The 14,931-nt window shown below is 43.8% G+C and overlaps 1 protein-coding gene across 1 annotated transcript in view; it reads right to left on the minus strand.

Annotated features, from left to right (window-relative positions):
• Window positions 1-342: 342 nt before the first annotated feature.
• Window positions 343-14,931, minus strand: part of LOC104638896 (cytosolic phospholipase A2 beta-like) — a 48,388-nt gene continuing 33,799 nt past the window's right edge. The window contains exons 16-22 of the mRNA XM_075754436.1: window positions 14,778-14,895; window positions 12,909-13,046; window positions 11,616-11,720; window positions 10,833-11,018; window positions 7,646-7,812; window positions 6,577-6,763; window positions 343-3,230 (exon numbers count right to left, since the gene is read on the minus strand). Of these exons, the coding sequence (XP_075610551.1) occupies window positions 2,989-3,230; window positions 6,577-6,763; window positions 7,646-7,812; window positions 10,833-11,018; window positions 11,616-11,720; window positions 12,909-13,046; window positions 14,778-14,895 (1,143 nt within the window). The 3' untranslated portion in view covers window positions 343-2,988. The remainder of the gene's footprint in view (window positions 3,231-6,576; window positions 6,764-7,645; window positions 7,813-10,832; window positions 11,019-11,615; window positions 11,721-12,908; window positions 13,047-14,777; window positions 14,896-14,931) is intronic.

Raw genomic sequence — 14,931 nt, forward strand, 5'->3', positions numbered from 1 at the left:
CTGCAAGATTAAACAGCAGTCCCCGGCCCCACTTTAAGTGTCGGCACAACCTTGAGTGACAGTTCCCCTGGCAAAGGGAGAGTCACACCGCCTTCCCAACTCTTTCCCTACCCACAGCCACCTCCTGCACTGAGGATATAACAGTCCCTCAGAAAAGTTATTTGCTGCTGACTGTGGGTTACCTGAAAACCCTGTGGGTTTTTTTTGGCTCTTCCACATTTTAGTGGGCATTTCTGTTTGCATTAGCAGCACTATGAATGCACCAAACAGGCCCCAGTTACCCATCTGTGGCGCATTTAGAGAGAGAGAAAGATGCGATTTTCTCAGCGTGGCTGAGCTGCCAAGGTTTGTGAGGGTTATGGATCACTCACTGTAGCCCATGAACGAAACAGGGACATCTTTTTGCAGCAGCAAAGTGTAAAAAATAGGTAGATGAGGTAAAACAGTGTTCCTATTTATGATTTGGATAAGTAAATGAAAGGCGATTACATAACATCATTGGTTGTCTTATTCCTGACGAATCTGCTGTATCTCAGCAGGGCTGCCAAGTCTTCCAGCTTCAGTTAGATACTGGTTTAGTGTTAAAAGAAATCCCAGTCTGTGGCGGAGAACACCAGTGTCCCTCACTGAACTGAGTCCTTTAACCTCTGCAGCAGAAAAGCTGCTATCTGCTGCTATTATTGGGACTCCCCACAACCTGTTCAGCCCCCAGCCCTCTCCTCCAGCTCAGCCCTTTGCACCTCCTGTGTAACAGCATAATGCTGGAAGATGTAAGCAATAATTTGACACCCCAAGGGCACCAATGCAGTGAGGGCACAGAGATGGGCAGCGCGATGGCGTCACTCACTCCTTGGCCATCCTTTCGGCTCCTGCTGCCCAGCCAGGGCGAGCAGGGGGTCAGACACCAACTGGCTGTGGGGCCAAGTGCCGGAGCCCAGGTGAATCAGGGTGAACCCAGCCATGGGACGTGGGAGCACGCAGCCTCTTCGCAGTCACGCTGGAATCAGTTCCTGTTCTGTGCAAGTGGGTTATAGGAGGGGTTTCTTTATAGGACCAGCCAGAGGAGCAGGAAAACAGTGCACGTGCGTGCACACAGCCACGTGTGCTTGTATGTGCATATACCTGCACCATGGCATACTGTGCCACGATGGGGTCTCCTATGCAAAGGTCACAGATCCTGCTGGTGGGACTCTCCCTTCTGAGATAACCCCTGCTGCCATCTCACCTTTCAACTCAAAATGGCTCTTTATTTTTTCTTGCAGACGGTATCCGATTAGTTCTTATCTTCTCATTGTCTGAATTCAGTTGCACAGTTGCATTCCAGCTGTTAAGACTCCTCAGGTTTTGCATGGGCTTCCTTAGCTCAGTAAACAAGCATTGTATAAGGAATATTGCTGAGGCTCATTCCTTGCTGTTCCTTGCAGCAGAAGCAGCATTTAGCAGATGCAGGGTTCAGGCAATGAAGCCTCTTGTAAATGCTCTCCCTCTGAGCTTGAACACTGTCTGGGTATACCAAAAAGGCAGATCTCTGTTTCTCTTTGTCATATTTTGGATTTCAAGTAAAACTAAGTCTAGATATCAAGTAAATTTCCAACACAGAAGAAATGTATAAGATTTTCCTTGGGGGACCCGATGAATGTGCTGTGTTTGAATTAAATAAGCCAGAAGCAAGTCCAAATCCTTCAGTGCTATGAAGTCTGGAAATTTCTCTGACTTCTGTGGAGCTCTGTTTTATATTGCTCACCATCTTTTCCTACCATCTTTTTAATAGAGTGGAGGGCTATAAAGATGTTCCAAGCCCCTAGTTCAAGGCAATGTCTTTCACTGCACTCCAAAGCAAATGAAAACCAGGTGTCATTTTTCCAAATATTTTCCGCTAGCAAGGAGGTGTGATAAAGAATTTCCTTTTTTTCATTTGTGCTCTATTTTAGTGTAGCACCTATTAAAAATACCTTACCTGTGATGTTAGGGATAGAAGACTGTGAAGGGAAAAAAAAAAAAAATTCCTCTGGGTGTGAAAATACAATGGCTATACACTCCATTAGTGAGTTATGTTATCTTACATTCAGTTTGCATACATAAGGAGCACCAGCTTATGTCTTGGTCATGATTATTAAATTAAATGTACTTGAGTCTATGGTAATTATTCCCCTCAAGTTTCTGGTATCAAAAGCTTGTTTCAGGCTCTTGACATTTTAATGCATAAAGGCACTACCCGTATAAATCAATATAATCACTCATGCCTTATGCAGAATTTTTCCTCCAGCCAATGCTCAAAAGAACCATACTCACTCCCTGAAGCTAATGTCCTCTCTCCTTGAAGTGTAACTGCCCTCCACATGGCAGTCTGGAGCAGTGTTTCTGTGCCAAACTCTTGCAGGGGAATGGAAAAAAGGAATAATTTCTAAATCAGCAAGGGGAACTGGCCAGACAGAGTGCAATTGTCCATGCTGCAGTTTGGCCGTTGTTCACAGATATATATGACTCTTTGGCCTGACGTCAAAGCTGAGCCCACCAATTCAGTGCAAATTCTAGTTGCTCAGCCTATCTGAAAATCTGGACATTACTGAATGCAAATGGCCAGGACTTGGTTTGTAACAAAGCATTGAAAAGACACTGACAATGGGCTCAGAATTGAGGGGACAAGCGCATACAAAGAACTATCACTCTCACCACCACCATATTCTATAACATCGGGGAGATCCTGGAAGGTTTCTGCTAACCAGGACCCTAATTTCTTAACGAGTAAGACCACAGTGTGAGGCTCTCGTGGTCTGAAAACTTGGGGGAAGGAGATTAAATAAACCCTCTTGAAAGCTAGGAACTTGAATAAGGCAAGATAAGAAATGTACAGGTTTCCTGAGTTTCCTGCAAATAATGAACACTGTGATGCGTTGTGATGTGATCGTGACATGTTACAATGTGACTGTGATGTGTTGTAAAGTGACTTGTCATAGCCTTCAGTGGGGAACAGTGCAAAAACCCAGCCTAGGCGTATCCAGCTCCAGAGTGGCTGGGGAGATTCCCAGTCCTGCTGCTTCTCCGTTCTACGGCACTCCGGATTGCCTGGAGGAGCAGGTCTTTGTTATTGAGGATGTTGTATTTGCTCAGGTTCACGAGTTTGTCAAAATTTTCAGAGGAGTAGATTAGCCTAATGAGGTAATAGGGTGAGCAGTTGTTCTCCAGATTTACTTTGCCTTCTTCCATCTCTGAGAGACAGCGCTTTACCCCTGCAGAGAAAGACAAAAGCCACCACAGTGAGCTGAATCTGGAGCACAAAACACAAGATGTTGGAGGGGACTGACCTACTTGCCAGAACCAGCTGTTAAAAACAGCCTCCAAGAAAGGCTGCACACATACCCCCCATGCCTTGAAAGAGCCATTCCTGGTCAGCTTTCCCAGCTGCTTCTCTGTCCCCCTCCTGCTAAAGCTCAGACCTGGAAATCCCATAGCAGAGGTGGCAGGAATCATTACCTTCCCCCTTGTCCTGCCCCTGCAGACAGTCATTCCTGGGCAGCATGCCTCTGGGTCCACATCCTTTCCCAAACCCTGTATGGCTGACTCTCAGACAAGCCACATGCCTGGAACACCTTCCAAACTCCATGATCAGACCTCGATTAGCATTGGCAAGAGCATATCTGCCAGCTAGAGCAAGTGGACAACCTAGTACATCCAAGGAGGCCCTGTGATGCTAACCAGGCAGGATTGCCTCTTGCAGAGTACAGAGGTGTGGAGGGAACAGGGCACCTCACATCACCCTCCCACCCTTCAGCTCCACTTCTCAGCCTCGGGTTAACCCAACCCCTTGGAGTTGCCAACATCCATCCTCCTCGTTAGGTCAATCTTTTTGCTTAAAAGGATACCCTAATTACCTCCACAAAAGACTTCAGCAGCATCATATTTATGCATCTACAAAATGTTTAGAGTTACACTTTTTCTCTATTTTTTTACCTGTCTCCTTGCAGTCTGAACCAAATACGCCCAAATCACAAATATATTGTAAGAAGATGACTGTCAGTGGGGCTGCAAACAGATGGCTGAGATATTCCCTATGATGTCTACCAGAACTGCATGAAAAAGACACAGGAACTTCACTTGAGACATATCAGGGTTTAGTCTAACCTAGTGGTTTCTGGACAGTGTGATCTCAGGGTGCTGGGCCCAGGCCGTCACTAGAAGTGGCTGGGTTAAAAATGCCCAAGTTTTGCTTCATTGAGCCTCCCAATATTCAGAGAGGCATACAATCTGTGCTATCCACATCCAGGTACAGCTGTGTATGTCTCAGGTACGCAAAAGCACAATCTGTGGTTGTATTGTAAATGAGCACTTCACAAGCCGATTCTCTCTTTTCCTGAATTTAAATAGTTAAAAGCAGGAAAAATAAATACCTACATTCCACAAGGTGTCTCTCAGCCATCTAGAAATTAAAAGCTCAACTGTTAAACTTGAAATCCACACAAGCAGGTTGCCAAGGACCCTTCTACCTCAACCACCCACATCAGTTGCTGGGTGTCAGCTTGATTGATGAATCACCGGCTGCTTGGAGACATGCAGGTGAGCGTCACGGCTCACAAATTTGTGCCTGGAGCACTGAGAAGGTGCAGCAGCTGCTTTGCTCTGCATAATCTCATCTATCTTTCAATCAGAGAGACTCTAAAACACCCACCTGTTTTACCTGTTAGCCACTGCTCAATGGCCGTATCTCACTGCACATTGCCATTTGGACTATCTCCAGTTTCCGCCTAGCAAGCCTAGTTCCCTCTACTGGGTACCTCCTATCTTCATCCGTAGAGTTTCTAAATGTGATTTTGATGGTGTAGCTGTTACTGCACATATTCTCTGAGCATTGGTGAACATCATAGCAGAAGAGGAGCTTCACTTAACTTGTTTTGTTACTGTTCATAACCTTCTCCAAATGTTCCCTCAGAGACATGCATTTTGCTGTGGTCCCAGAACCACAACATAATTTTGGGTAAAGGAATGCTCTGCCTGCTGTGTTGAGCAGGAGCAAGGGAGAGCAGAAGTTCCCCGTGGCCTGATAACTCAAAAAGTGGAAGTGCGAAATACTTCAGGGTTCATTGCTGTAAGAGCTCCAGCACAGAGGAAGGGCTGAGGCTGAGGAAGTCAGACAGCAGAGGCACCAACAAGGCACTGCCTATCTGATCATTGCAGAGTATCCCACAAGCTATTGAGAAGACCTAGTCAATACCGAGGCTCTCTTCTGCTAATGTGGCCTTTGCCACTTCACGCCTGCATTCACAGACAGCACCTGAGGGCAGACCCCACTGCCCAGGGCCTGCTGGGCCTCCACACAGAACAACCCAACTGCTCATGTCCCCACAGCGAAGCCATGTCTGTTGTTGATTTCCCTGGAGAAAGGGAGGAAGGATATGAGCTGTGTTACCTGGGAAACTTAGGGTCCTGCTCTCTGTTAATTATGTGCCCAGGGCTGCCAAACTTCTATGCAAAGCTCTTTAGCAGGTACAGGACAAGGCCGTTCTCTGTGCATAATACAGGCTTTCCCTTGTGCACACCACAGACTAGCGCAGCTGTTCTGGCAGCTCTTTCTGTTCATTGTCTTTTAGTAAAGGAAGTAACCTCCTTCTCACATAATGCTTGTACCAACACCATATAATGGCTAGGCCAAGGTAGGACCATCAGTAACTTTTATGCTTCTTACCCTTATGCCGACTAAACATTGCATCCCCTCCACCTCCTACTATTTATTTTTCTGAACATGCTCACAACAGAATTACTTGACCCAGCTGTTGGCGGCCATGTGCCTGTTGCTTCTGCTCTGACTCTAGGGCCACAAACATCGTTATTACTGCTGGAGACACTTGCTAAGTCTCCCCATCTAGATGGTGGTTGGCACAAAGGCATGAGAGCATAGGAGAAGCAACCACTGCCCAGCCTGCTTGCTTACTGCTAGGTCTTAAATTGACAGGGAGAAGGTGAGAGAAGAAGCAGTTGGCAGGTGTTCTTGGCTTCTTCCAGATCAAAGAAGCTTCTTTTCCCCACACCTTACCATTGCAAGTGCTGCCTTCTACAGTATGCCTTGCAGCGTGAGTTGTGGCTGAAAGCTTTGTTCCGTCCCATGTCTTGCCCAACATCGCTGAGTCTGCCGTGGTTTGCTAACCACAGTATGTGGAGGCTAATCCATGAGATCCATGAGACATGGATCTGCCTCAGCTACCTCTGCCGCATCATGGCTTACTGGATGAGAGATACAGTTGCACTGTGCACGTGGGGAACATAAACCCAGATTTGGTGAGAAGGTTAACATAACTAGGTTAACAGGAAAAGAGTTAACACCTCCTTCTTCCTCTGCCATGGTGGAAACTCATGTGATCTGAGCTGAATGCAGTTTCTTAAACCTGCATCTGCGTTCATAGCCCAATGGAAGAGGCAAATATACGTGTATGACCATGATGAGTAGGAGACAGAATGGTCTCACTCACACAAAAGCTGTGCCCGCACTTAAAATTATTGCTACAGAGGACAAATAACATCTGCTGTGGAAAGACAAATGGCCCGAACTCAACTAAAAAGTATAGTTTTGTTGACTGAACTTACCAGGCTCCTTGAATTCCTTAAAGGTGTCATTCACCAGAGGAAAATGGATTACTATGGGTGCTCTGGGGTCCTCTGCATCTGAAAACACGTAACATTCCTTTGGGTTCTTCTCTTCTTCTTTACTCAGCTCCACTTTGGGGAATGGAATTTTTTGTATCTTGCAATATTTGTATGTCATCTCTAATTGCTGTGGACACAGATTGTCATTGCTTTAAGGCACTAAGACAAGAATCAGGTTTTCTGAGGTATCATAGAAATACTGTGGCAACTTAATTCAGTCCCTAGAATCACTTTGCAATCAATGTGTACTCCAAAACAGCCACAGAGTAACTCTACTTTCTGCCACCACTCACCACAAGTCAAAAGATGCTTGTTACCACTCTACAATGCTTTTACAGCTAGAGGGAATGACCAAAAGCCACACTTAGAATTTTTCATGAGGACAGAGCAGAAGATACCAAGGTCACGTCTCCATCAACCAATTGTTACTGCAATTCCCTGAGGATCCTGGGAAGTGTATGCTGCATTCCACTACAGTGAAAAGAGCCTAACAGTTTCTATAGTTCTGGTCTTGAGGGAAGTGTCTTTCCTCCTCCAAGATATGGTGACTGGTTTGCTCTTGATTATATGGTCAAGACTTGGACAGCTGCTTACTTGGAAGCTTTAATAATACAAGTATCTGCATACTCTGTCCTGTTGATCAATCCCCATCCCTCCTCACCACAAAAAAACAAATAAAGGGAAGGGGGAATAATTTTCCTGAACACCCAGATGGACCTGCAGAAGCCCTGGAAGATGTGTTTAAAACTACATAAGTGTAGTACCTACAATACACTGATCAAGCCTCACTCAGTCCTCTCCTTCAGAATGCCAACAAACTCCACTGCTCACCTCACAAGCTAACCTTCCTAATGTGAGAATCACTTCCACACCTTTACCAATTAGTCATTTTTGGAGCAACTGGTCATTGTGTGATTTGAGCACCAGATATGAATTTGGCTATTAAACCTCACAGCTTCACAAGAAGATTTTTACCAGGGCTGCAAGGAGCAGAGCATGTTAATCTCACCTTGAACACATTCCCCAAACCATAATCCAGTGAGATAATGACATCAACATTCCTCTCTGGCTTGAAAAGTGCTGCACCACTGGTGTTGATGAAATAGCCAACATCTATCAGGCAAAGATATTTCTCCAGTGGTGTCAGATTGTTAGGGAAAGAGTCCAGCACAGTGTCTGAAAAACATTTTGAATATCATTAGTGGTGCACTGGTAGGAAAGGAGGAATCAGTAATTCTGTCTGTGCTACATGTTAAGGGCAGCTCCTTGGTTCCCCTCAAGACCAGGCTCACCTCCCTCCATAATGCGAGTCCACAAATGTGGCCTCAGGAGCACACCCTCCAAACTGAGCACATCTGGCCTGTTACCACACTCCCCCAGGCAAACTCACAAAGGCAGGCTGTGAGGCAGTCAGGCAGAGGACAAGTGAGACACAGACTCCACTGGCCTCACAGCTGCTCTGGGGATTGACTTTTCACAGAATACAGACTTTAGCCGATTTTTTTTTCCCCTAAGAAATGGGAAAAATGCAAACAACAGAAACAATTTCACAGTGTAGCAACAAATCTAACAAATGCATTGCTCTTTTTGTGCTATTGCATTTTTAGGATTAGCCTCTTCTCCTAGGGTGAAAAATCTGATTTCAACCTGCTTTCAGTGATCTCTTATATAAATTATCTTAGTCATGCTGAAAAAAAAAAAAAAAACAAAACCATGTCATGCACACAGCATCCCCTACCAACAGCTTAAAATACTGCTTGAATTAATTAAACCTCACATTAAGTCCAGAAGCAGCCAAAAGTGGATTACACCAACTGGCAAGTTGAGATCTAAAGCCAGCTTCTGGCAGCTAGACTCTTCTTTCTCTGCTACCAATCCCACCAGCCTGCCTTGTAGACTGTTGTTCCCCTGGTACCATTTCTAGACCCATGGAATAAGAAAGCTTTTGCCATGGTTTCAAATATCAAAATAGCATTTAAGAGAGTTCCTCAAGTTCACACAATGAGGTAGCAAAGCCCAGAGCAGACCCCTCGAGCCTTGAATCATTTGTGCTTAGGTACTTTAAGAAACTGTTGATCACAGAAATACTGCAGGTAAACTCCAATATTTCACTTCTTTCAATCTTCCCACCTCCTTGCCCTCATTCTGTAGCATTGATTTAAACTGTGCAGAATAACTCCAGCTTGTTCCATAGCCTGGAATGTTTGACAGCAGCTTGAAGTAATAACTCATGTTTTTTCCATTCCCTCACTGTCAGGGCTTTACAAAATTATTTGCTTATTTTAGCATTCATGGCTGTTGGGAATTCACGGATTCTGCTGTAATGAGAGACATTCACTTGCAGTCCCTCACAGAAGAAACAGTGTACTTTTTAGTTTTATTTGGCCTGGTGAATATTTTTAGTTGAAAGTCTGTTACGCTCATTTTCTTGTCACGGAGATGGAACTGTGCAGCATTTATTCATAGCTGAATACGTGAATTAGAAGTAGGCGTTTCCTTGGGAGAGTTTCTTCTTCCATCCCACACTCAAAAAGGGACTTTAAAGAAGCTCTGCCTCGGGAATTCCCTCAAAAGCATGAACTCTACTGTAAATGTTTTACACTAATTCCAGGCTATGAGTTCTCAAATTTCTCACCATGAAAATTAGGCTTTTCACATGGTATTTAAAGTCTTGTTTTAATGTGTCAGATAACTTGAGCTGCAGGGAAGCCTGTAAAACACAGCTATATTCTGGAGACTTCACCTACCACAAGACTATTGTTTCTGCTCACAGAGCTGCCATCTCCTCTTGCTCCTATTCTAGAGATGGCTCCAGACCCAGGTTTAGCTTGGTCTCATGCAGGCAGACAAAAGAGGATACAAAATCTGCTATTTCTTCCCACTTCAGACTTTCAGTTTCCCCTTTCCCACTCCAGACTTATTTTACTTTATTTGTAGAATATCTACGCTGACGTAATCTTTAGTGTCCCTATGCTCTCTTCCTCCAAGTCCTTCTTAAAATCTGCTTCTACCCATTTGTCTTTACAAAACTGCTAGTCAGAATATGTAAGGATTTTTTTTTTTTCCTTTTAACATTTACTGACTGACAATTTTATCCTTCATCCGCCTTCTTAAGTTAATCACTTGCTCCTCTCACCCACCCTTCTTATGCTACTTGCTTTCTCCTTCTCTCAGTTGTTTTCTTAGAGCAGACTTTTATGACATGGACCTTTTGCTTACTGAACGTTTTGAAAGCACTTAGCTCACTGTGAGCTCTGCCTTAATCCACAAAAAAATTCCACTGTCTCTTGCCATTGTCAGCAGACTTCATGTAGCAATGGCAGCAAGACAAAAAGTGTTGTAACTTGCATGAAACGGGAGAGAAAACACAAGTTGCCAAAGAGAAGGACTCAGAGGTGGCAGAGCACACTTGTTTTCTTGCTGAAGTCAGATTAACCTTAATAATGTGGGGTCCTCCCACTCTGCTACCTGCTCATGGAATAAATGAGGATGCTGGGATTTCAGGAAGGTTTGTGATGCACAAAACCTCAGCTCCATCACCTTGCTATCATTTCACAGATTGTTTCATAGATTTTGAGGTAAAATTGTTATGACTGTTTACTTTGGCTGCCTGCAGAGCACAGGCCCTACTAAACTGCTGTTCAATTTATACATCAAGTCTATGCATTCTGTTTGTTTAATATCTACAGTCTAAACCTATGTGGTTCTAATTTTCTGTTGTTGGATCTTGGTATTTCTGTTTCTGAGGGGTTAAAAAGAGGTTTCTGGGTGGATATATCATCAGGCAGAAATGCCACACATATGGACTGCCACGTGTTTGCAGCCAGTCCTTTCCTTCATCTGATCCACATAATAACCTGCTATTTTATGCTTCCGCCGTTACCTTTGTTTCTTGACCTCAAAAGAGTCTATGCTTTCTGAATCTTTAGACTACTGTACCTATGCAGAGTGACAAACTTCCTGTAGAAGAGCACGCTTTGACCCAAAATACAGATATCTTCAGGAGGTGAAAGAGTGGCTTATGGACTAGTTCATTTTAACCTGTTACCTAAAGAAACAGACACCATGAACATAGTTCCATCTCAGAAGATTTCCAAACCCTGAGAAAATATCTCTAAGTATGGTATTTCCAAAGTCTAAAAAAAAAAATCTGAGATGTTACCTGCACACTGCAGTTAACTCTTTGTTGCAGTTACCTTTCCATTCAATAAATTTTTTTTGATGGATATAATCCTCATGAAATTCTAAGCCTCTCAGGAAGTTATGAGACTTTCCCAGAAGTGGACGCTTGGTCATAATGTCCTGAAACATTTCATACAACTTCCCTGACAAACAAGATGGAGGCTCGATGGTAGTGACATCCTCCTCAGGGGAATGTTTTTCTGAAATAGAGAAGGAACTGTGAGAAAAAAACATCAGCAATCTGTTCTGCCAGGCACCTTCACTGGCTAGCTGCCCTTGCTGTCTTCCTGTGGGTCCCTCCCCTCCCTGTTGCCTTCAGTCTGCTTGAAAACATATGCACATGACCAATCCCATTTAAACAAAGAGATATTTGGTTTTGTTTAAAGCAAGCACAGCTTTTGCCTTTTACTCTTTCAAATGACACACTGGCTTTGTACTTTTGTCTACACCCAGGAGTCATTTAACAGGCCATGAGCAAATTTTAAATGAAAAACATTTGTAGCTAGCATCAAGTGTGCCTCTGGGTATAAAATAAAATAAAATAAAATAAAATAAAATAAAATAAAATAAAATAAAATAAAATAAAATAAAATAAAAAATCATCACATAGTGATCATTCTGATACAGGTGAAAATCATGCTGGGAGATCCACAGTGAGGCAACACAACATGCAGCAATTTAGGGAGAACATGTGAGAGATTATTCACAAACAGTAGCAAAAGTGTATCTTTTTTAATCCTCTCCTGAACAGGAAGCACTGTCTGGTCAAAAAAAAATACTGATTTTGAAACTCTTACCTATATCTACCATATCTTTGGCCCACCGTTCCCAGAATTCATTTGAATTTGAGGACCAGTACAAGCCATCCAGCAAATTCCTAGTAAAGATGTTTGTCCAAAGGCCTGCAAGTCAAACCACATAGGAAAAATCCTGCACCATCACATGTAACCACTGACAAATATACATGCTACATATTATTGGCTCAGGTGAACTGACCCTGTCATGACACAGGTTAAGCAGTAGGTCTCACAGAGTTCAACCATAATGGTGTCAGCACTTCAGTGCTCTTTCTTAAGAGATAACTACACACAGACCATTCATTGTAAGAGTACAGAGTAACAAAATCAGAGGTATCAGTCACCCAGACTATGGTTTTGAGTGTTTACTCTGTGCAGTTGTGAAAGAAAACAGGCTTTGGAAGCATGGTGAAGCCATATAAGCATAAGACCCTTCTTTCAACTGATTTATTCTTTAAATTGATCTAAGACACTTTTTTTTTTTCCTTTCAGGCATGCTTTGTTTCTATGGAGTTCAACTGGTCCAAGATTAAAATAGAATTGGCTCCATATGTGAGTCTGCTTTTGGAAAAGAAAGAACTATCCTTTGTCATAAGCCCCATGCCAGGTATTCACATGAGGAACAAATTCAATCTGTAGCAGACTTCACAGTGAGACAAATAGGATTTTTGTCTCCACTGGACCCTTGTTTTTGGTATCAAAAGCTGAAATTATGATAAGGATTTAAAATCTGCCTGGGGCAGATTTTTTTCTGATTAGCTGCTTTGCCCCTTTTCTTTGTCTTCAGAGGCAGACCAGCCAGTCAAAGCAGTTGTTGGAGGTTAAAAGGGCTTCCCTCCTTACGGACAGGGAAGATTAGTGACACCATTCTCAGCCCACAAAGCTCAGACGGTTCTGGCCTTTATGGGTTGCTCTAGATGAGTTATATTTTATTTTCAGCTCCTTCCAATTCTACCCCAGCAATGCATTGCCTAGAAAAATAGTTGATGAAGAGTTGATGACTGAAGATGAAGTTGACGAAGACGGGCTTATTATTTCCTCAACTTGCCTTCTCCACCTTCTTGTTTGGTTCAGAAAATGGGAAGGGGAATAATGCTGCAACTCTCCAAAATCTGCCTAGGTTAAAAGGGAGACCAGGAGGAAAGAAGCTTTACAAGGAGCAGACACGTACAAAAGGGGTAAAAAGCCCATTGAATCAACACCTACAGACCTGCTGCCAAGGTGTTGTACCAGTGGCTAGCTAGGCATGCTTTCTACCATGTTGTGCTTAACTACATGGCACAGCTAGGTCACCTTCCAGATAGCAGATCCGAGATTCTGGCAGCTTCTTCACTCGCCTTCCCATGAAGAACTCACTGTCAAAATATTCTGAACGAATGGAGGCTCCATATTTTGGTATCGTCACCTCATAAGGAGAGAACTCCGCCCACTCTGCAAAAGAATTGACACATGGCATATTTACCGTAATAAAAATAAGAAAACAAAACCTTTCCCTGAGGTAAAGCTATCCACAAGCTCCGTGGATCTTGCTTGTCTCACCAGGTCTGAGTAGCTTTGTACTGCAAACTACACTGTCTAGTTCCATACAAACTGAGATATAGTTTGCATAGAAAAGGAACGAGTTTTTTCACCTCAGAAAGAGTCTAGATTTATATTTCTATATAAAGATTCTGGGATCCCACTTGCCTCTCTAAATCAAAAGCATCCAATGTACAACATGCAAGTGTGATCCAACCTGCAAGGGATGACTGGCATGAAACCTCTACTAACTCAAACCTGTCAGTCTCCATGATATAGCAAAGCAGCCTGAAAACACATCAGCTCCAAACTAAAAAGGATCACAGTGTGGGCATGGCCATGCAGTTTCCTGTCTCAAGATGCCCTGTACATAGTGCAGTAGAACAGTAGCTGTAAACCTAACCAAATATAAGTATTAACTGGGTTTTCTTCTGGTTTCTGCTCATTTTAATACCTTTTGTTGAATGTAGCCTGTGTCTATTTAAAGGGTGTCATATCACAACCATCACAGCAATCATACTCCCCACTCCATTTTCATACCCTCATCAGTGTAGTATTTAGGGAAGTGACAATTACATTTCACAGCACCTCTACAAACTAAGGAACCATCGAAGCCATTTTATGGGTGTGGAACTGAGGCAGAAAAAGATCACATGATTTGTCCACACTCACTCACCATGTCTGTGGCAAAACTAGAACTTCAGCCCAGAACTTCAGAAATGCCTGAGGATGTTATCCAGCAGATCTGCTCTTTCTAGTCAACAGCCAGCAGTTCACAAAAAACCCAAGCATTTTGTTGAAAAGATGAATACTGAGTCAGGGCAGGCAACAGATGTATTCCCCTTTTATTCTACACACACACACACACACACACACTCCCTCCAAATTCTCTTTAGTCCTTACTCTTAAGAGCAGCCCTGAGGAGAAGGACTTGGGAGTGTTGGTTGATGAAAAGTTCAACATGAGCTGGCAATGCACACTTGCAGCCCAGAAAGCCAACCATGTCCTGCGCTGCATCAAAAATAGCGTGGCCAGCAGGCCAAAGGAGGTGATTCTGCCCCTCTACCCCACCTGGAGTACTGCGTCCAGCTCTGGGGTTCCCCGTACAAGAAAGACATAGACCTGTTGGAGCAAGTCCAGAGGAGGGCCATGAATATGATCAGAGGACTGGAGGACCTCTCCTCTCAAGACAGGCTGAGAGAGTTGGGATGGTTCAGCCTGGAGAAGAAAAGGCTCTGGGGAGACCTTACAGCAGCGTTCCAGTACCTGAAGGGGCCTACAGGAAAGCTGGAGAGGGACTGGTTGCAAGGGCATAGAGAGATAGGACAAGGGGTAATGGCCTTAAGCTGAAGGAGGGGAGATTTAGAGTAGATATTAGGAAGAAATTCTTTACTGTGAGGGTGGTGAGGCACTGGAACAGGATGCCCAGAGAAGCTGTGGATGCCCCCTCCCTGGAAGTGTCCAAGGCCAGGTTGGATGGGGTTTTGGGCAACGTGGTCTAGTGGAGGGTGTCCCTGGCCATGGCAGGGGGGTTGGAACTAGATGATCTTAAAGGTCCCTTCCAACCCAAGCCATTCTATGATTCTATGATTCTAAAATTCTATTATTCTAGTCAGAGTCAGAAGAAACTCCAGGAATACTTACCTCTAAATTTGAAAGTACTGAACTTTTCCTCTTTCACATTGAGGACTGCATAGAAAGGCAATGGGTTTTGTCCATGCTCCAATGCCTTGCGCTGGTCGGTGAGTTTGTACTTTCTTGGCTAATCAAAGAGATAAAAAAGTCACAGTAAACCTCT

This window comes from Balearica regulorum, chromosome 5 (assembly GCF_011004875.1).
Source record: "Balearica regulorum gibbericeps isolate bBalReg1 chromosome 5, bBalReg1.pri, whole genome shotgun sequence".
In the NCBI taxonomy this organism is placed as follows: Eukaryota; Metazoa; Chordata; class Aves; order Gruiformes; family Gruidae; genus Balearica; species Balearica regulorum.